The 23,064-nt window shown below is 36.8% G+C and overlaps 1 protein-coding gene across 1 annotated transcript in view; it reads left to right on the forward strand.

The window, feature by feature from the left end:
* The first annotated feature begins 393 nt into the window (after positions 1–393).
* Paip1 (poly(A) binding protein interacting protein 1) overlaps positions 394–23,064 on the forward strand; it is a 28,846-nt gene continuing 6,175 nt past the window's right edge. Inside the window, exons 1-8 of the mRNA XM_005392735.2 lie at positions 394–593; positions 9,000–9,185; positions 12,598–12,710; positions 16,619–16,730; positions 19,203–19,328; positions 20,784–20,890; positions 21,588–21,705; positions 22,398–22,452. Of these exons, the coding sequence (XP_005392792.2) occupies positions 498–593; positions 9,000–9,185; positions 12,598–12,710; positions 16,619–16,730; positions 19,203–19,328; positions 20,784–20,890; positions 21,588–21,705; positions 22,398–22,452 (913 nt within the window). The 5' untranslated portion in view covers positions 394–497. The remainder of the gene's footprint in view (positions 594–8,999; positions 9,186–12,597; positions 12,711–16,618; positions 16,731–19,202; positions 19,329–20,783; positions 20,891–21,587; positions 21,706–22,397; positions 22,453–23,064) is intronic.

The raw sequence follows: 23,064 nt of genomic DNA on the forward strand, positions 1-23,064 counted from the left end.
CGCTGCTGGCGGGGAGGAGCGGGCCGGGCCGGCTGCAAGGTGGCTGCCAGCCGCGCTCCTTTGTGCGCCCGCGGGGGGAGGGGCCGCGGGCCTCGGAGTTGGGGCGTCCGGGAGGAAGTAGAAGCTCCCCTCGCCCCAGCCAGGTGAAGTGGCGCTTGCGGCGAGCAGCCTCCCTTTTCCCCCCAACTCCCTGAAACCGAGAGGGAGAGACAGCCGGCAGGCGTTCACTTGGGGGGCAGGTGTCTTCATAAAAGAGCTAAAGCAAGTCTTTTGTTCCTTTTTTGCAGGGTCTCTGTACACATCTTGGCCACAGTCTTAAATTTCCTGTTTAACTCTTAAAGTCTGGTGCTTCTTAGATGCTTCTTCAGTATGTAGTAAGTTCTTATACAAAGGAACGAATTCATCTAACACCCCTTTTTTCCTTAGAACAAACGAGGCCCCTGAGAGCTCCACCTAGCTCACAGGATAAAATCCCACAGCAGAACTCAGAGTCAGCAATGGCTAAGCCCCAGGTGGTTGTGGCTCCTGTGTTAATGTCTAAGCTGTCTGCCAACGCCCCCGAATTTTACCCATCAGGTTATTCTGCTTATACAGTGAGTACACCCTTTTCCTCAAATCCTGGGTTTAATGTTACAACTTCATTAATCGGAGTATGCTGGTGCTTTGTGGACTGCACATAAAACGATTAATTCATTGCACTCGTGGGAACAACTGATTGACAAGTATTTTGTAATTAGAGTACCAGTGTAAACTTGTAAGAACTTGTTTCTTTGGTTTTCTGCCGTATTTTCAGCATCTGTGGAGTGCCCCTTAGCTAATGATTGTGAAGTGAAGGACAGCTTCAATTTGTAAAACAGTATATTTCTAAATTTTATAGACAGGCTGTAGAGTGGCTCTGGGCTCTATAGCGTGACCAAGAAAAGCTGACTTTATTTTAGTGAGGTGGCTAAATATTCATTAGTGGCTCCAAGAGTAAATGAGATGCAGTTTTTTGCCACCTAAAGAAGTACACATCTAGGCACATTTCTAGTGATTGTTAATTCATTATGTTAAAATGGAAGTGTTGGTGGTGCCGGGTATCTATTGCAGAAATGTGGAGAGGGGTTTTGATAAGGTGTTTAGATATAAAGAACTCTTACACTTTCAGTTTCGTTCTTGTCCGTAATATGATTCTTAAAATTGTCCATCGTTTTTGTAGTAGCAGAAAGCACAAAGCACAGTTAGGATGTGTAGAAAGGAATTTGTTATGCTAGGTAAATCTCGATGAATAATTGGGTAGGATTAATTATACAGCAGTGGGAGACGAATCATGTTACTGGATTGAAAAATTGATACTTCAGCATAAAGCCCACTTCCCTGTTATCTTAGTTTTATTAAAATATAACATGGTGTACATAAAGATTAGCTCAATTTTACAAGGTCAACACTCAGGTAACTAGCTTTCCAGTTAGGAGCTGTCCTCATCTGATTATTTGCCCAAGGGTAACCACTGCTTAAACTTCAGGTAATTTTGTCTGTTTTCAAAATTTATATCAGTATATGTTGTTTCTCATATTTGCTCTGTATCAAAATTAATTCATGTTGTAACATAATTTGAGTTGGTGTGTTCTTACAGCATTTTATTGCATGACTGTATCAAAGTTCCATTTGTTGATAAAAAATAAGCAGCTTCCATTTTAGGCTATTAGGAATAGGATTCCCATTCCTGTCCCTGACCTAGTGGATATACACCTTTATTTCTGCTTGGTTTATACCAAGGGGTAAAACTGCTGGGAATATAGAGTAGCCAACTTCACTTAACATTGCCCAATAGTTTTCCAAAGAAATCATTTCAGTGTATACTCTGAGTAGTATATGATTTCTAGTTACGCTGAGCAGTGCTTCGTGTTTTCCATGTAGCTGTTCTGATAGGTATGTCATATCTAGTTGTGGATTTACCTTGAATTCTTATAACTAATGATGGCACACTTTGTGTGTGTGGGGGTTCTTTTTGTATTTGTTAGGAAAAATACAAAAAAATTATACTTCATAGAAGCACTGTCCATCTTATAGAGAAAAAGCATTGGGATTGAAATGGTCAAGAGTGTGGACATGGCCGGAGGAGCAGTTGATTTGGGGTGAAAGCAGCTTCAGTTCTTGCCAGAATATTGTGTTCGGCTTAGAGAGGAAAAAAGAAAGATTGGAGCGTTATATGAGGAGTTAAAAAAACTCTTAATGAGGATGTTCACTTTCTGGCAGCCACAAACAGTTCCCCACTTGTTTTCCTTCCAGTTGACTTCTACTTCATGATAGGATACATACAGTCTTCTACAGTACTGTAGTTAAGTGACTCGTGGGCAGTAGAGTAGTATAGTAAGTCATGTCAGTCCATTTATTTTGAGCCATTATCTTTTAGACATTGTTATCCTCTAGTGGATGAGCTCCTTCTATGTGCTGTTTAACAGAACAAATTATAACTAGAAGACTGGCTCATAGGTGTATCTTTGGTGCTCAGTGTATGGTTTTTTGTTTTTTTGTTTTTTTTTTTAATTTTAAAGCTTGTTTTATTTTCTATTCAAATTAGATATTGCAAATCTGAATTTTCTGGTTTGTTGAAATCGGAGGATCTAGCCCTAGTGAATTTTGGTATTCTGATAGTGCAGAAATTGGCTGGAGCAGAATGGAGGCATACCATTTGCTTCCTGGCTTTCTTTATTCATTTGTAGCTAGGTTGGATTCCATAGGTATTCTGGCTTGCTAGAGTGAGATGCATGTTCTCTGGACTTATTACTTTACCCTCATATTTACTAAACCTCAGTCAAGGCTAAAAGTATTTCTCAATCTATTTAGTCATAGATTCCCAGCAGAACCTCTTGGGATAAGATCTTGTGAGGGAAGTTTTTCCTTACAATAACCATAATCTAGAGTTAGCTATACTGCACAAGTAGTTGAGTACTTAATCATGAGTCAAGTCTGGACATACAGCAGCAAACAAAACAGACAAAAATTCCTGACTTCATGCAGCCTCTAGTCAGGTTGTCTCCCTCTTGTGTTTCTAAAAAATTTTTGAGTCTACTTTTTGTTCTTCATATGAAAATCAGTTGCCTGGTATCCCTAGGTCTTTCATAAGAATACATTTTTTTTAGCCAAACACAGTGGCACACACCTGTAATCCTAGCTATTTGGGAGGCTGAGGCAGGAGGATAATAAGTTCCAGGCTTGCTTGGGCACTTAGTGAGACCCCTGTCTCAAAATAAAGCTGGAATGTAGTTCAGTGGTGGAGTGCTCCTGGATTCATTCCTTAGTACTTGGGAAAAAAAATTCTTTTTAAGCAGCCTTTATGATAATCTTTTACTCTACTTTCTTAACTCTTTCAAAGCCCCAAGCTCTTTTATCTTCAATCCTTTCTTTAATTCTGCTGCTAGAATTTCCAACTTTTCATACCCCCTTAGCAATGAAGTGCTGTATCCAGCTATTCCTTGTCTTTGTTTCTCAGGCAAACCAGTATGCATTGGATGTTTAATCACTTTATTTACAAGTACCAAGAACCAGGAATTCTACATATATATTCATAAAGCGTTTATTAAGAAGCAAAAGTCCTCTCTCTACAAAAAAAAACCCCACAAAAACAAAAGTCAGCTTTTTTCCTAAAGGCATTACTTTTCAAATTACTGTCTGGTTTTTCCTCTGTCTTACAGTAGTAACTGTCTTACAGTGTTCTACAGTGTAAATCTATTCATTATTTAGCACTGCTTTACTTCTCACCGACTGCAAACCTCTGCAGTCTGATCTAAAAGTCCCAGTGTGCCACGAATGGTGCTGGGTGTCAGTTACCCTTTTTTTGAGACAGTCTGTCTTAGTTACCTTTCTCTTGTTACTGAGACAAAATACCCAACACCCAAAGTTAAAGAAGGAAAGGTTTATTTAGCTCACAGTTTGTGGAGGTTTCAGTCCATAATCATCCAGCTCCAAGGCAGGCTGGTGCATGGCAGAGGGGCAACTGTTCATGACAGAGGAGGACAGCAAAAGCAACACGCAAGAGGAGAGGGGAACAAGCCTTTTTCCATCCCTTATAGTGTGTGCAGGCTACCTACCCATGGCCTAGGCCATGCAAGCTATCTACCCTACGCCGAGTATAGCACTCACACCCTGAATTCCACCATTAGACCATGGATCAATCACAAACTCCACATTCAGCCACCTCTGAGACCTCCAGGCTTAAGGGGACATCCAGACACAAGCTGTAACAAGGTGTCACTTTGTAGTTTGGGCAGGCCTTAAACTCATGTCAGTCTTGCTTCAGTCTCTTGAGTGGTGGGATTATAGATGTGTGCCACCCCCCACATACCCTTTTTTGGTACTGGAGATTGATCCCAAGGTCTTCACACTGAGCTACATCCCCAGACCTTTTTAAATTTAAAAAGAGTTTGGAGTTGCTAAGTTGCAGATGTGCCCAGGCTGGTCTCAAACCTGTGATCCTCCTGCTCAGCTTCCCACAATACTGGGATTGTAGAGTGAACCACCATGCCTGGTTAAAGTTACCATTTTTGTCTATTCTGTCAAAAGCTCCTCTTATAATTTTATGAGAACTAAGTACATAGGTTCTGATTTTGTTCTAGGTTTTTTCTTTTGTGTGTATAAAATCTTCACTTCAACACTCAGAAACCATCATTTTCCGTCAGATTCCAGCCTATAAATTTATTTGGTAGCGTTTAATATTATGAGCATTACTTTCATTTATCTTTTCCTTTGACTTCTGTGGCAGTACTTGGTTTGGTTTATCTTCCCAGTTTGCAGCTCATATTATTTCTTCTCCCATCACATGTTAGTCCCTGAGGTATTTTCCAATTTACTACCTTCCTTGCTTGCTAATTCTGTCTGTCCATAGAATATGATTGTCATCTTCCTATGTGCTAATAAACCTGAGATCTAATTCTTTCTTTGAACTCTAGGCTTGTGTTTCCAATCTTTGAGTTCACAAGGTTTGCATATTTAAACTCAAGTATAAAACAGAAGAACTGGGCGTTGGTGGTGCACACCCATAATCGCAGCACTTGGGGGGATTGCGGCAGGAGGATCACCATAAGTTCAAGGCCAGCCTGAACTACATAGTGAGGCCCTGTCTGAAAAAAAAAAAGTATAACACAGAATTCACCTTCTGCAGGTTTCTTTATAACTATCTTAGGCGAAAAACTTGGTGGTACATTGACATGTCTCTCTTTCACCCCCTTGCCCTGGTTCTGTCCAGCTAATTTAAATAGCCATGATGGTTCTATCTCAGTGTCTGGTTTTTTTTATCCTCCCACCTTGAATTGTTGGTGGTGAACCTTTTAATGATACAGATAGCCCATTGTGGCACACGTGCCATAGGTTCATGTCCCCTGGATTAGGTTCTCACCACTTAACAGTGTATACGTAATTCCTTCCATGAAAGGTGCATCTTCCAATTGATGTCCTTCCTAATCTTGCTATAGAATTCTAAGAAAAGAAAATAAGGTGTGAAAGTATTCCTCAGCTTGAAAGCCATTTGACTCCACATTGAAGATTGAAGAAATTTGTACTTGGAAAATCTGGTGCTGGAGAACTAATGCAGGCTTTGATTCAAACATGTTGGGATGCCTGTCTGTTCAGAGTACTCTACCTCTTTTTTGCTTAAAATGAAAGGCTCTGGATCCAACCTTCTGTTCTGCTATATTCAGAGCAGCTCTACTTTTCTTTTACTTAACAGAATTCAGACTTTGTTAAAAGAATGTTGCTGACTTTATAAAACACTAAAAGTCAGTGTTCTAAACTGCATTTATGCCACAATGAGTGACACTTAATAGAAACTGCAAATGAGGCAAGAGCATCCTGGATGACTTAGAAACTTAAGTGCGGCATTGTCTCAAAATAAAATAATTTAAAAAGGGCTGGGGATGTGGTTCAGTATCAAGATCCTGGGTTCAATCCTCAGTACAAATGAAAAGACAACAAATAAAAATATCTCCAAGACAGTATGTTAAATGAAAAAAATAAGTATACAATCATATTTTAGTATAACTTAATTTTTAAAAGATATTTCGCTGGGACCTTTTAGCTGGGACCGGTAGACTTGCCCTCTGCTTTTCATTATCATTAATATTGGTAGGATACTATCAGTCTGTAAAACTAACAATTGCATATCAAAAATTCAAAATAGTTTTTAATTGTAAAAGATGTGATTAATGTTATATATTTGTTAGGTGTATATTTTTATGCTTAACTGTTTTCACCACTTTACTGAGCATTAATGTAATAGGATCATTTCTTTACTCCAGAGGTAAGTACTCTTGTCCATTGTTTGCTTTTCTAGAAATTATCTCATGTATACAAATAAATATCTTTCAAAAATTAAGTTATACTAAAATATGATTGTATACTTACTTTTTTCATTTAACATACTGTCTTGGAGATATTTTTCTTTTTATTTGTTGTCTGTTCATTTGTACTGGGGATTGAACCCAGGACCTTGATACTGAACCACATCCCCAGCCCTTTTAAAATTATTTTATTTTGAGACAATGCCGCACTTAAGTTTCTAAGTCATCTAGGCTGGGCTTGAATTTGTGATGCTCTTGCCTTAGCCTGCCAGAGTGTTGGGATTACAGGCATGTGCCACTATACCTGACTTAGAAGTATTTCTTAAGTGTGTGTGTGTGTGTGTGTGTGTGTGTGTGTGTGTAAACTAGTTTTCTTAAATGGCTGTATGGTAATCCATTATATGGATGTACAGTATTTAATCAATTCTCTGTAATGGATTGTTTGGAGGATTTCTTGGCAATGCATATCTGTATACATAATGGCAAAGTTGGATTTTAAGGCTCAGTTTATTGTGTGAAGAATAGAGCAATGGTGGCAAACCTCTGACGTATGTGTTGCAGTTGCCTGTTTGTATCATTGAAAGCTGTAAAAGATTTGTCATCACTGGTATAGAGAATAAAAATACAGTCTTTGATCTGTGCTCAGTTCTTTTAAGTGGCTGTGACCACACACAAATTAGGTTGGTGTGTGGTTCTTTATTCAAACCTTCTTCCATTGCCATTTTGCCTAATGCCTTCAGAACTAGTCTGCTTAGTGTGCTCCCCAAAAACCCTGCTTGATTAGTTTGCCTCACTGACCTCATTAGCCACCATTCTATCCTGAGTATCTGTGTTTTAGCCACTCTCTTGCTTTCGTAAGGAATCTAGTCAAGTACTACCTCTTTGAGGCCTTATGTGTTTTGTGCCCACTGCATGGGATATCTTTCCTCAGTGTTTCTGAGGCTGGATTTTTTTTCTGTCTCAAGTTAGATACTCTTTGGACTGTGTCTGACCATATTTTTTATAGTGTATTTCAGTGAGTGTGTTTTCCACTATGGACTGTGTGAGAAGAGGACTTTGTTGCTTTAATTATGGCAGGCAGCATGTCTTGACAGTCTCACCCCTAAAACAGTCTTTTGGCACTTAGGAGGCACTCAGTACTGGATAACCAATGTGACAGCTACTTTGTGCTTTTTTCTTCTGTGTGGGAGGGATAGTAATACTTACCTTAGAATTTTCTAGGGTTAAATGAATTAATGTATATAAATCTTCTGTTTAAAATCTTTTTAAAAAACATTGAATGGTCATTGGTCTTTCTACTGAGACTTTCTGTCTCCAGCATGGAGCTTTTCTAAGGTACTTTTTGGACAGTGTATTCATGTATTTTATTTTCTTTATGCACTTGCTTAAAAGCATTAAACCCTTTCATAAAATGATTGCATAGTAAATGATTTTATTTTTGAGACAGAGTCTTGTTATGTAGTAGTTCAGGCAGGCTTTGAACTTAGTCTGTAGCCCAGATTGGCTTCGAACTCCCAGTGATTTTTCTGCCTCAGTCTCCTGAGTGCTGGGATTACAAGCATGTACCAGCATGCCTGGCCATACTATATGATTTTTTTCATGTGGTTTTTCCTGTGAGTCTATTTGGAGGAAAGTAAATTTCATCAAGCAATATTGTTATGATTTGAACATAACTGTTAGGTAAACTTTAAAATGCTTTGGATGATGTTCTAGGCATTGATAATAGGAAGGTTGCTGTTCTGACCTGATAGCTTGGGCAAAATTTGCCTGCTGAACCTCTCGCCACTAATTATAAAGTTGGCAGGTACCAAAGTGAAATATTTCCAATGGTGGAAAAATGAGCTGGAAACTACTTAATCTGGAGATTGGTTAGAAACCTAGATGTAGCAGCAGCCAAAAAGTCTCCTGCCATTTACCCAGTAATGAAATTTTAAACTTGAGCAACCACAGGCATTTCCCAGTCCTTGGGATTAACTGATAGATGACAAAACTTACTGAGATTTTTTTCTTGGCAATGTAGAAATTTTTAGACATCCACAAGAATGTAGGGAGTAGTATCATTAATCGCCCTGGTCTCAATAGTAAGTGACGTAAGGCTTTCTTGTTTCTATATCCCTGGTCCGTCCTTTTCCTCCCATCTTGAAGCAAATCATAGATCTTACTTCATCCATAAAGAGATTAGATTCTTAATTTTTTGTATTGGTATTATAGTGCAATTGATTTAAACCATATTTCTCAGCCATTTTCTAAATTTGTCATGATTAAGAAGACAATTACCTACCTAGCTAAGTAGAACCCTTCTATTATAAGCTGAGAAAGGATAGCTCAGTACAGTGGTATCTTGGTTTATAATTGTAATATAATTTACGATTTTTGTGCACATGGCTGCATTTGTTTGAGGAAGATGGCGGTAGTCATGTTTGTCACCCGAGTGACAGTGGAGTTTGTGAGCAAAACAAAAATTTTCCTAATACTTTCATTTGTAAACAGAACAGTCTATGAACTGAGATATTACTATAGACTTAAAATGTGTTAAAAATTATCATCTGACAGTTCCTTAAAACAGTCACTTGTGCCAGAGACTAACAGTCCAACTTAAAGCCACTGAATGCTGCTTTTAACCAGTTGCATGGATTGAAGTTGTTTCTTTATGTGTCTTTTTTTCTCTTTTTTTGTCTGTAGGAATCCTATGAAGATGGTTGTGAGGATTATCCCACTCTATCAGACTATGTTCAGGAGTTTTTGAATCATCTTACAGAGCAGCCTGGCAGTTTTGAAACTGAAATTGAACAGTTTTCAGAGACCCTGAATGGCTGGGTTACAACAGATGATGCTTTGCAAGAACTTGTGGAACTTATTTACCAACAAGTAGGTTGGCTAATAGCATAGGGTAGTGTCCTTGAATTCCAGGGATGATGGTTATTCCTTAAGAGAGGGTGGGTTCATGTTCATTTGTCTCTGTACTTGGTAATTCTTTATGGTTGGAGATCCTATCCCAGAGCCAAGCTGGACTGCCGTTTTACCTGTGTAGCCACGGCTTTGTACAGGAAATACTCACTGCTCTGGCCAAGATGGTATAAATGTGGCAGTACTACAGGAGATTCAGGATAAGAGGAGAGGACTCCATAAATATCACATCTTTTTTCCCTTTCCCGTTTTGTAGGATCTGAAACTAATATGGAAAAAAAGGTGCACTTACTTTCTTCCTATGTGTTGAATTGTTGGAGGAGCAATTATTATTCCTATGTGTAGTATTATTGGAGAAGAGGAGAAAATGTCATAGGAGAACATTCTTGCCCCATAAATGAGTTATTTAAAAAAAAAAAAGACTGCAAATGGGTTGTCCTGAGTCTTAACATTTTTACTTATCTTAACTTTCCTTTAAGGAGTTACATTTTAATTTCTTAACTCCGTGAAAGTTGAGTTTTTTTGTCATACAACACTCAATTTTCATCTGAATCTATTGATCACTGACACATTAATGCTATTTTAGGAGTGAAAGTATACAGTGGACACAACACCAGCTTTTTAAGAAAAAAATTTTGTCATTGTGAGACTGGCCAGAAATAAGAGATGAATAGAAATATAAATTTTATTTTCTCTAAGTCACTGCTAAAAGAGCAACTTAAATTAAGAATATATAAAGAGTGATCATAACAGCAAACAGATCCTATCTAATGTTTCATCTGGCTGCTTTCCAAAGTTGCAGACTGTTACTGGACCCCAAAGTTACTTAGCCAATTGTTAGGTTTCAGGAAGTTTTAAGAAGTAAGTTTTAAGGAGATAGAACTGCTCTGTCCTCATTCTGTCTTTCTGCCTGTGCATGGATTGAAAAGGAATATGAGATAAGAATGTAACTTCTTGCTTTCCTGATTTCGCTCTTTTAGTTTCAGCTATTCAATGGGACGTGAGGGCTCGGTGGGTGATCTGTAACCTGATCACTTGTATGATTTTTTTAAAGGCAGTTCTTCAAATATGCAGTTAGTGTATATTCTAAGGTTTTAACCCCTTTTTGTCATGGGTACATTATCTGACATACGGGTTTAACCGTAACTTTAAAGTTTAATTAAAGTAATTTATCAACTAACAGTAGAGGACCTGTTATAAAAGACGACAGACTAAACATACACATTCACATTTGATCCCACCTCAGATACCACTAAAATGACAGTTTGGGGATTTATAAAAGGTAGGGACTCAAAGACAAAGAAGATGGAAGAAGATAAAAGCCTAGTTTTGAGGATTAGAAAGTAGATGAGCATTTGGTAACTGACGACGAGGTAGATCAAAAGTTGAGTGGCAGACCAATGAGGAAAGCTGAATTATCACATTGATTTACAGTACAGAACCTCCAAAAGGCTCTAGAAAGAAGATTAAAATAAGGCTAAATAAATTACCTGGGAATGTTAAAAAATTAAGACTTTCCAGGTCTTTCTGCACCCAGTAGCCACTGTGAAGTTTCATTGTAATCAAATTAACAAATGAGGTACTTCACCAAAAGGAGGAGACATAGGCAGAGGCAAAGACGCAGGAACAAAGGAACAAGTAATTCCATAGGAGAGACTCAGTAAATTACCTAAATGATGGTGAAAGGTGATCCCAAGACAGTACCCCTGTGGACAGCAGGTCTAGAGTAACTGGACTTCACTGGAATAGGTCAAAAGGCTCCACAAAAGATTTCCTTGGTAAATTGAGCCACACCAGCTGTGTTTGAAGGTGACCTAGAATAAATTTTACAACCTAGCTAATGATTATAGGGAGAAATCAATGAAAAGTGTAAAAAGTTAAAAAAAAAAAACTCAGTCTAGGAAAAATAAAATTGTTTTTAAAAGGGCAGAATTGCTCTCTTACATGGCTCAGTTGGCAATGAAAATGACTAAAATCACGATAAAACCATATTGATAGGTGGAGGGAAGGGGAAATAGTGGAATGGGGTGGCTTGAGTAGAGCAAAAGCTCGTCTTCTATGGTAGGAAACTAGTAAATACCTTTAAACTGAAAAATTGTGTAGTTTGGAGATAGAGGATAAAACCTTTTCAGCTGAAAGAATTGATAGTGCTTGTCTATAGGAGAAAACTGAGGTGCAGGTAAGAAAGTAGGAAACTTAAAAGAATTAAGTCTTTGATGAGTGTAATAACTTCAAAAAGAAACTAACAGAAAACAGAAAAATGCCAATAATGGGGAAAATATCAGTTTGAATTTCTTTTGTTAAGCATATATGTTATCGGGAGAAATAGTATTGCCTTTTTTTGTGATATGTACAGGGTCATGTGATCAAGGAAATAATTAGAAATAAAAGGTAAAATAATTATAAAGTACTTACATGACAGCTAAGCACTTCACGTGTAGTTGACCCATTTAATCCTTGTAGTTGCAAGGTAATTACTTTTAACCCCATTGTATACATATCTGAACAGAGAAGTTAAGTAACTGACCTAAGGTTATCATACTTTGTGAATAAACCCCATAGGTGGTCAAAGAGGCATGAGGTCATTTGTTAGATGCAGAATCTACAGTTGATTACTTGTAGGTATTGCTCAGCCCTTAACCACGTAGTGTGCTGTATTACCTACTATTAGTTGAAAAACTACATTCTGTAATGTTTATCTTTAAAATCATACTTAAACTTCCTGAGTGCTGATTTGGCTACAACACATAGCCTTTGATGTGTAGTGTTTTCTCAGCCTTTTTTTTTTTTAAAGAATAGCATATCTGTTTTGATTTTCTCTTTAGAAAATAAGCTAGCATTTTTGGTTTGTTCTTTAAGTATTAATCGCTTGTACTAGGTACAGTTAATCACACTTCTTCAGAAATCAAACTGAAGCTCAGGGAGGTATAGTGATGTCCAAGGCTATAAAGCAGAATTCTCAGGTGTCTTATTCTAGGCTGCTAGACCTGTAAATAAATCAGTGTTGTCCTGCACCTCTAGTCAGTAGTTTCGCAGCTATTTTTTTCATTTATAATTATTGCATTTTCAAGGGGGGCAAGGGGAGTTAGTATCAAGACATTATCCAGTTGTTTTCTGTTAACCTCAGGTCAGTTGGGTGGTGGGGGTAAGGGAGAACTTGCCTAAAGCATTTTTCTGTGTACTTGTTCTTGTTAAATTGGGAGGGAGAGTGAATTTAATTTCTTTATGCCTAAAAAAAGACTTACCCACTTTCTTATACGATATGGTTACTTTTGGGAACCAGTGTTTTTCCTCTTTAACATATTGCTAAATGTTTGCATTAATCAATATATATATATATATATATATCATACAAAACTTTTCTTTTTAAAAGGCCACATCTATCCCAAATTTCTCTTACATGGGAGCTCGCCTGTGTAATTACCTGTCCCATCATCTGACAATTAGTCCACAGAGTGGCAACTTCCGCCAATTACTACTTCAAAGGTCAGTGTGAATATGAAATTGAAGGAAAACTACTTTTAAACATACTAGAATTTGACCATTCCTTTTTTCTAAAGATTGTGTGTTGCAGAAAGGTGCAGGGGAGGATAGGGTAGACCATTTTTCTTTGCATAATAAATCCTTATAGTCAGTCGAATCAGATTTTTTTTTCCTGTGATGGTCTTTGCTTTTGGTTTTGTATTTAGAAAGACCTATTCCAAGATCTCAAAAGTGCTCACTTAAAATACTTTTGAAGTTTTGGTTTGAGGAAGGATCTTCATTAAGATTAGAATACAAAGGGGCTGGGGGTTTAGCTCAGTGGCACAGCGCCTGCCTGGCAAGCGTGAGGTTATGAGTTTGATTCCTGGTACTGGAAAACAAACAAACAAAAACAGATTAGAATACAAGTGAATAATTCATTTTTTCCTGATTGATTTGAACTATCACCTTCATCACTTTCCATTCTTAAATTTGGATTTTAAATCTGGATTTAGTTATAGTCTGCTTATCACTTGATCTGTTCCTTCTGTTTACCATACAACACCTGTGAAACCTCTAATGTTTTAAATATCTGGTCTACACTTATCCGTTTATTTATTGACACAGACAGGGTCTTGCTGTGTCAGTACAGGCCAGCCTTGAGCTCACTGTGTAGCCAGGCTGACCTCAAACTCAAGAGCCTTCTGCCTCAGTCTCCGAGGTGCTGGGATTATAGGTGTACACCATACCTAGCCCCCCAACCCCTGGTCTGAGACAGGGTCTTGCTGTGAAGTTCAGGTTGGCCTTGAACTCACTATGTGATACTGGCTGGCCTCGAACTCACAGTGATCCTCTTGCCTCAGCTTCCCAAGTGCTGGTATTATGGGCATGTGCCATTATATCCCACTTTTTCCCGTTCTTTTTGCGGTTATCTTTGCTTCATTGTGTTTTTCCAGTGAATTCTAAAATAAGTGTTTGAGTTAGGCAAACATTGTCAGTATCTGTTAAATATTTCAGGGAAGGTATTAAACTCATAAGCTAATTTAGGGAAAATAATTCTATCATTTGAGTAGAGTTTCTTATAGTTTGTCCATTAATTTATTTTTCTACTTTTTTGTCAAACCGTACTGGGGTTTGAATGTAGGACCTTGCTTATTGTGTGCTAGGCAAATACTGTACAACTGAGCTATATCCCTAGCCTCTTTTATTTTGAAACAGGGTGTTGCTGTGTTTCCCAGATTGGCCTCTAACTTGGGATCCTCCTGCCTCAACCTTGAAAAGTGACTGGAATTACAGGCATGCATCACTGTGCCTGGTTGTCTGTTCTTTAAAGATACTTCTAATGAGGCTGGCAGTTTAAAGGTTCAAGGTTCAGTCTCTAGTACTGAAAAAGCAATTAAGTTAGTACTTCAAATGCTTAAGTAAAAGATGGTTTGTACTGCTCTGACAACTGGAGTGTTCGAGAAAAAAAAAACAACAAAGATGGTTCCTGTCTTCTTACACCCAGTTAAATTCCAAAATACATCATCAAAGACTCAAAGCAAAACAGTAAATATTGTGCTAAGGGTGAAAACTGCTAAACAAAATCTTGAGTTGGTAAAGCCCTTTCCAGTAAGACACGACCCATGGGTCCTCAAAGAATATATTGACATACTGACTGTAACAGTTGGTGGAAGGCATAAATTTATATGAAGTAAAAATAGGAAAATTTATATCACCTGGCAGTGAGCTCAATCGTGTAATATTGAAAAAGAGGCGGAAGATACAGCTCGGTGGTACAAGCACCTGCCTGGCAAGTGTGAGGTCCTGAGTTCAATTCCCAGTACCAAAAATGAAACAAAACAAAATTCTGAAAAAGAGACCTCTTAGAAATAAGTAAGGAAAAGACCCGTATCTTAATAGAAATTTTTGGCATGCCTCGAATAGGTACAGTTTAGAAAAATATGGATGATAAAGTTTTTTAAAAATTACCTGTAATTAAAGAAATGCAAATTACAGCTTCTGGACAGAAGTGGGTACTTCTAGGAGGCAGAATGCCAGAAAGTCTCCTTTATTGTGTTCCCTAGTGCTTCTCACCCCTAGCTGTGCCTTGCAGTTGCATAGAGATTGAAAATAGGGCTTAGATCTTGCCCCCACCCGGAAACTGATGTACAGTAATTGGTCATTGGAGGCTGAGTTCTCTTTTTTCTTTTTCTTTTTGTTTTTTAAGTTTAAAGCTATTCTTCTGGTTTTCTTTGATTTTTACCCCTCCCTATGTGCAGTTCTATAGTGCTATAATGCTGTAAAAGACAATAATACAGAGAAATGCTAATGATACAAGTGAAAAACAGCATAATCTGTTCTAACTTACTGAAAAATGTATACTTTGAAAAAGAAAGAATGAAGTTACCTTACCTTATAGCAGTACCTCTTGGTTATGGTGATATTGGGGGCAACTTTGACTTCTTTTCCCCCTGTTTTTACTTTCTTGAGAAAAAAAAAAAATACATTGCTTTTATAACTGAAAATGCTTAGCTTTAAAAAATTTATGGGTCATTCACTTAGATAATTAGCCATGTACAAAGAGAAGGATCTACTTTCCAAAACACCATGTCTTAATGTACAATGGAACGGTCTTAGCATTTTATAAAAGAAAGAGGTGGTTTCATTGCAGCTGTTAACTTGCAAAGTTATAACAGAAAGGAAAGAAAACAACCAACAAGGTGCTTGGACAGCTGGGTTGGTAGTGATTAACTGGTCTTTTCCACTTTAAGCCAGAGCATTCTATAAATATCTCAACTTTTTTTCTGATGGGGAGTTAATATGTATGATAAGATAACAAATATTTTACATTTGATTCAAATAGAAGAGGATATTAACATAGCTTGTGAATCCTGGAATTGGCCAGATAGGCAATATAAGCTGTCCTGGGTTTATGGTGGTTTCAGACTGACCCATAGTGGAATACTTGAGCAATAATAGGTGATTTCTTTGGTTTTATTAATTTAAGAAAAAGAAAGACAGACAGACATAAACTGGCTGTATGGAACCCATTCAGTTTTCTTAGTCTCCACCCTTTTGACCTTTAGAAGAAAAACTCAAAGTCAGTTTTGCAAGAGAATTTACTTTCTCAGAGTTTTCTCACCACTTTATCAGTAAAGAAAAAAATACTTACCTCCAAAATGATAAATTTAAAAATCCACTTTAGTACTAGCAGTAACTTCCTCCATAATTCATTTATGAAGACAATGACAAGCTACTGTAATTGGATATCTTGTAGGAAATGTGACAGAAAGTCCCAAGCTTTTTTTGTTGTTGTTACCTGTGTTACAGTAATGGGCCAAGTTAAGAGAAAATAAAGCAATGGGAAACCAATTATTTTGATGCTTTAAGTTGCATTTGGAAATAATTGCTTTGCACAGTTAATTGCTTTGTACAGTTGAATTTTTTCCTCATTAAAATAAAAAGTATAAGAATGATGAACTTAAATTTTTATTTTCAGTTTAGTTGGAGGCCAGCTATACCCATATATTTTAAAGACCTATTTCAAAAATTCTTACACCAAAAACAGTAGAAAACTTTAGAGACAATTTGGGTACAAGAAGTGCTTTCTTAACCACAACCCTGTAAGACAAAGTGAACCCCCACCCCCATTTTCGTGCTAGTATGCTCTGTACCTCATGAAACCTATGTGGCGTAAATTTGAGCAAACTTAATCTGATCATTTTATTTTTTTACTATTATTAGTTTCTTGAAACTGGTAGACTTAGTATGAAAATGTTGTGTTTCTATACCAAAGGGGAACCTGTTTTCTTTATTATGTAAATGCAAGGGCATTGGGTCATTGTACTTGCCTCTTTTGCTGTGGACAACCAAACTGATAAGTAGTCATCTTGTTTGACTTTTTAAAAAGACAAAGTTATGTGAGATTATAAAACATATATCTTTATTAGATGTCGGACTGAATATGAAGTTAAAGATCAAGCTGCAAAAGGGGATGAAGTGACTCGAAAACGATTTCATGCATTTGTACTCTTTCTGGGAGAACTTTATCTTAACCTGGAGGTGAGAAGACATTTTTCTTTTAACCACTAATGGGGAAACAAATTGATCTGAATAAGGAATTGTTTACATTATAGTTTTACAGCATCAAACGTGAAATGAAAGAGAAAATGGGAAAGTAAGAAAGTAATTCCGTTACTAATTTACCATGTAACTCATGATAAAGTCTGTATTTTAATGAAACTTCTGTGACATTAGTTTCTTCTGCTTATGGGAAGGATGTTAGAAATAATTACTGAACTTTAAAAGACTTTATGTACTCTTAGGAAACTAGTGTACATGAGAGTATAAGCTTTTGAGAAATACAATTCATACCTTTGAATCTTTGCATCATAAATGTTAATATAATTAGGATGTTGACTTTCAGATGGCAGCTCAGAATACTTTACTGTAGAACACAGATCCTGGAGGGAAGATAAGAGACTAGAGTTTGCAGCTTAACCCAGAATAGGTTTTTTTTTTTTTTTTTGCTTATTTATTTTTTGAGTAAAAATTAAATATGATATACAACATGTTTTGATGTGTTTGTGTAGTGGAATAGCTAAATCAAGCTGTTTAATATGTTTTATCTCACAGATTTTTTTTTGATAGTAAAAACACTTAAGCTCTTAGCAGTTTTTAACTCTAGTCATTATAATGTATAGCAGATCTCTGGAACTAATTTCTCCTAGCTCACTGAAATTTTGTGTTTTAGGCCAACATCTCTTTAATACCCACAACCCCAAAGTTATTTTTGGCTTATTGTATACATAAAATGCATTTGAACAAATGCTGGGCTAAACATGTTTATAAATTTAGATGATAACCTGTATAAACCTATGGGTGAGATTAGGTATAGGTGTATATCTTGCTAAAAACACTAATGTGAAAAAGAAAACCACTAATGTATGAAGTTAGTATTATAATGTATAATCATTTTATAGACCTGTAATCGTAAACTTAAGTAGACAAATGTGTCCACTGTCAAGTATACATTTTCATCAGTGTGTCTGTCTAAAAGGTCTATGTCCAGTCCAATTCCCAACTTATTGCCCTCTTTTAAATCAAAAAGTACTTAATATTTTGAAGATCTCATGCCTTTTCTTTTTTCAGTCTGATTATTTTTTTTAATTTTTTACTTTAAAGAGTAAAAGAAGGATAACATAATAATCGGGGGAGCTTACCAAATTACAGACAAAGTGGAGGAAATTATCAATGGTTTACTGTTTTACATATTGTTATCTACAAGATAGTTTCTCAGGAAAACAGACAAATAATAGTGAGTTACAGACAAAAGGGATAGGAGATTATCAGTAGTTGTTGTACTATACTTTGGTATCTTCAAAGTGGCTTCTAAAGAAAATAAATAGAGCTATACATGAGTGACCAATTGAATAATCATTAACTATTCTCAATGGTTGTTGTAGGAAACACATAATAATAAACATACATCCATTTATGAAATAGGATAGGAACAATAACACATCACAAAGTTATGGATAGATTAGTAGGAAAATATCAATGGCTGCTGTAATAATCCATGGTAGTATCTTCAAAGTGGTTTCTCAGGAAGACAGAGATATGCAAGAAGGATGTAACAAGTAGTTACAGCCTAAGGGTTGTCAAAAATAGCGTATTACCTCTTCACCAGTGCTCCTTTCACTGAGGTGTGACGGCTGGAAGGAAGGCCAGGATTGAAAAGAAGGACGGAGAGACTTGCGCCTGTGTTTAGCAACAGGCTGATTTCTTGTTCCTCCATAGTCATGATTACCTGGGGCTTCTCCATGGAGATGACAGTCTGGCCAGAGAGAGAAGGCAGAGTATGCCCTGGACCCCCTCATTCTTGTTGGACTAACTGGTAGGATGGGTCTGAGCTCTGGGGCCTCCACTTCAGAGAGCAGACCGATTTCCAGTGTTCACCTTTGCATTCAGGGCATGGCCCACAGGGCCTCTTAGGGCAGTTCTTCTTGAGGTGGCCTGGCTTTTAACAGTGGTAGCAGATGAATGCAGTTGTCGAGTTCTTGGGGTCCCGGGAATCAGACTTACGGTCTGTTTCTCTTAGTTCAGTCTGATTTTTGTATAAGCCAAACTAAGAGCACCAACTTAAAATATGACTTAAATGAAGTCATTTGATGATCTCAGCTACTTTGGAGGTTGACACAGGATTGCAAGTTTGAAACCAACCTGGACAACTCAGTGAGAACTTTTGTCAAAATAAAAAAAAAAAAAGTGGAGGCTGGAGATGTAGCTCAGTGTGTAGAGTGCCCTGGAAGTTTGAGCCCCAGTCTTGGGGAAAAAGACAACAACAATGGCCATTGCACATTTCTTATGTTGCAGTAATGAACCTAGGTCTTTGGGGAATATAAACATAATGTATTCCTATGATTTTTATATTTAATTTAAATGTCATTTTTGGTGATACCAGGTTAGATCATTTCTATATCTCTTAGTATATTCAGGCCTTTTAGGTTTTTTAATTTTCTTCTGCCTTGAAAGATCAAGGGAACAAACGGACAAGTTACAAGAGCAGATATTCTTCAAGTTGGTCTGCGTGAATTGCTGAATGCTCTCTTCTCTAATCCAGTGGATGACAACTTAATTTGTGCAGTAAAATTACTAAAGGTAGGTTTTACTACTTTTTTAAAAAAATTTAATGGTGGCACTCATAATTTAGGAGAAGGAAAGTACAGTACAAGTGAATTAAGGATTGTTTTTAAAGCTGAAACAGTATAATAAGTGTGTACTAATTGTGTATATAAGAAGCAAAATTTAGAAGTGCAAAATGGAACTTTTTCACCGTTGCCATCTGTAAATTCTCTTCCCCTATTTGTTTGTGTGCTCTATAAATAAGACTATGTTCTGTTCTGGCTTCTACTCCCAACCCCCGCTTGGTTGGCGCACAGATTTAGCTCTGTATTGAAAACTCTTGTATCCCATTGCATTAATACATTATCCATTGTATTAATGGATTAATTTCACTTTAGCTGCTGCGGCACTACTGTAATCTTTCGTTGTCTTCATATGTGTAGATATTTCTGTAGATTAAATTCCTAAACCCAGATTTGGTAGCTCAGTAGGCATATATACTTTATATTGAGTATAACACCAAGTTTCTTTCCAAATAGTCAACTGGGGTGTACTTCCAACAGTAGTGGATGAGTACTTCCCTATATCTTGTAGTAATAGATTTAATCAGTCTTGGTTTTTGTTTTGTCATACATTATGAGTAAAAACACCAGTCATTTTACATTGTATTCTTTGATCAGTAATTTAAGCATTCCTTCATCCTCATTATCCATTTATTAGTTTCTGTGAATTGCTTGCTTATATCCTCAATTCTTTTCTTATGGAGCTTTTTTTTAAAAACTATACTTAGCATCTGTATTTGTTGTATATTTTTAAAAGTAACATGTTCAACCCAAGTGTGGGCACATGTGCCTGTAATTGCAGCACTCTTCAAGGCTGCAGCAGAAGGATCACAAGTTTGACGCCAGCTTGGGCAACTCAGTGACTTAGCAAGCCCTGTCTCAAAATAAAAAATTATAGGAAACCTGAGAATATAGCTCAATGTGAAGGCCTTGGGTTCAATCCCCAATACCAGAAAAGACAAAACAAAAAAGTGACATGTTCATTAAAATCTAATGCACTGTCATAGTCATACAAGAATTATACAGCCATTGACACAAAACCCAAGATTAAAGTTCTGCCACAGTTTATTATTTTACCATGGTACTTTGGTTCACAAACTTATTTCCATGATTCTGATTACAAACTTAGTTGGATGAGAACTAAATCAAATTCAGTGGTTAGGTTCATTGTGGACCTAGGGGAAGTTTAGATTCTTGTGCAGTCCGGTTGGAACCAGAATCATGGAGAGAATTGAGTTCGTGAACCGAGGTACCACTGTAATTTGTCTCTGTCAAGAAAAACATAGATGGTATAGGGATTTGTAACTGTTATTAGGTAGGCAGAGAGTGTTTGTGAATATTTAATCTGCTATTAGATTAAACTGAAGTGCAAGTAATGTCTTTTCAGAATTTCCTTATCACTAAACTTTTTTATTGACATGTGCTTTAGTTGACAGGATCAGTTCTGGAAGATGCTTGGAAAGAAAAATTAAAGACTGATATGCAAGAAATTATTCAGAGAATTGAAAATGTTGTCCTAGATGCAAACTGCAGCAGGTAGGAAAAGAAACTAAGAAATATCAATTTTTTGCCCTTTTGTGGGGGTAGGGGTTAATCTGCTGTACTTCATCAGAGTAATTGAAATCTTACAGGCTAGTTGACAGAAATATTTAAAGATAACAGTTTTATCTATGGCTTCTCAGTAGTCATTTTTGTTTAGTTACATTTAAAAATTGAAATATTAAGAATTTTCTGTTTTAAGATATGAGTCTGATGAATCAAATGATTTAATATTAACAAATATTTGTGTGAAGAACTAGCATGTCTAGTAAGAAACAATGTTTAAAGGATATCATTGCTTTTAAATCACACTTATGTGGAACACATTTTAAGGCTGTGTTTGTTTGTTTGGGTTTTGTTTGTTTTGAGACAGGGTCTTGCTATGTAGTTCTACCTGGCCTTGAACGCACTCGCTATATAACCCAGGCAGGCCTTGAACTCAGAGCAGTCCTTGTGCCTCAGCTTCCAGAGTGTTGGGATTATAGGCGTGTGCCACCACACCCAGCTGTCTCAATGTTTTTAAAAAATAAAAATAAGATGAATTTATAGCATTACAGGAAAAATCTGGAAAATTAAAATATTAGGTATACATGTCAAATTAGAAAACAAAGTTTTAGGAATTCATGAAGTATTTTGGAACCTGACAACACATACGGTGAATGTGTATTAGCTCATTTTGAACTTTTGTCTGCAGAGATGTAAAACAGATGCTCTTGAAGCTTGTAGAACTCCGGTCAAGTAACTGGGGTAGAGTACATGCAACTTCAACATACAGAGAAGCAACACCTGAAAATGATCCTAACTACTTTATGGTAAGCTAGTATATTTTATTTTAAATTCTTATATTTTAAATTCTGCTTATTGCTTGAACTTTTCATTGACACTGGATTGCTTGGATCCAGTGACCTGGTAAATAAAGGGAAAGGATCATGTAGAGAAAGATCCATCCCCTGACAAGGGACGTTGATAAGGCTTGGTCTTGAGTCAGCATAAAAATGCCAGGAAACAGATTTTCTAGAGAATTCATAAGCAAAGTTCAGCGCCTCAGATTTTACTTTACATGCTGTACCAAAAAAATGAAGTGAAAACCAGTTACTAGGCCGGTGATGACCTGGAGCTTGTGACACGAACAAATACAAAGTAGCTATGGAGAAATGTGCCCACAACACTGGTCTTGGCAATTCTGAGGGAAAGGGGAAAATGCAGCCTAAATGAGCTGACATTAAATCAGAGTGTACAACAGAAAAATTGATCATGAATGCCAGACATGAGAACTTTAAGAACATGAAATGAAAGGAACAGAAATGTAAAAGCCATAGACCTTTACTCAGTGAAGTGGAGTAGCTGCTGGGAATTGAGGATTTTTTTGGTTTTTTTTTTTTTTTCTTTTTCTCTTATTCTTGCATTATCTAGTACAGAAGAATGACATCAGCCATTCTGCACTAATTAATTTTACTTATAAAAAGTCCTGAATGAAAAATGTTGTCACTTTGATTCATCCTAGAATGAACCAACATTTTATACATCTGATGGTGTTCCTTTCACTGCAGCTGATCCAGGTATGTTGTCTCATAGTCATTTCCACCCCCATGTTTTTGATAAGGTAGTAAATTATAGAAAACCACTTTTTACCAGTACAGATAAAACTTTTTAATGTGTTTGCTGCATTCTAAAACACTAGGATAAAGGTTATTTTACTTGAGCCATTTCAAACTGAATCTGATTGTGCTTATAGTGTTTTATTATTCTACCTTAAAGATTGGAAGAATCCTTCAATTATATGCAGCCACTTTTATATTTCCTTGTAATATTTTGTTTTTATACACTTAAGCTTTGAAGTGGTTAGGATAAAACTGAAAGATGGTTCTAGTTCACTGCATAGTCAGAAACTACGTTAGCATGGCTTAATACAGATTTCATTAATCCATGGTGATTTGGAGTTAATTAAAATGTAGTGCTGGGGATATAGCTCAGTGGCATAAGCGCCTGCCTGGCAAGCACAGTGTCACTGAGTTCGATTCCCAGTACCAAAAAAAAAAAAGTAAATATCTGCTTACCTCCCAGAAAAGGGTCATTTAAAGACAGATTGCTTTAATTAGGCTAGATGGGACTAAGGATGAGCAAAAAAATTTCACATTTAGTATGAACTACAACCAGCATGTGGTTGGGAT

The sequence above is a fragment of the Chinchilla lanigera genome, unplaced genomic scaffold, assembly GCF_000276665.1.
Source record: "Chinchilla lanigera isolate Chin_1 unplaced genomic scaffold, ChiLan1.0 scaffold00045, whole genome shotgun sequence".
Lineage (NCBI taxonomy): Eukaryota > Metazoa > Chordata > Mammalia > Rodentia > Chinchillidae > Chinchilla > Chinchilla lanigera.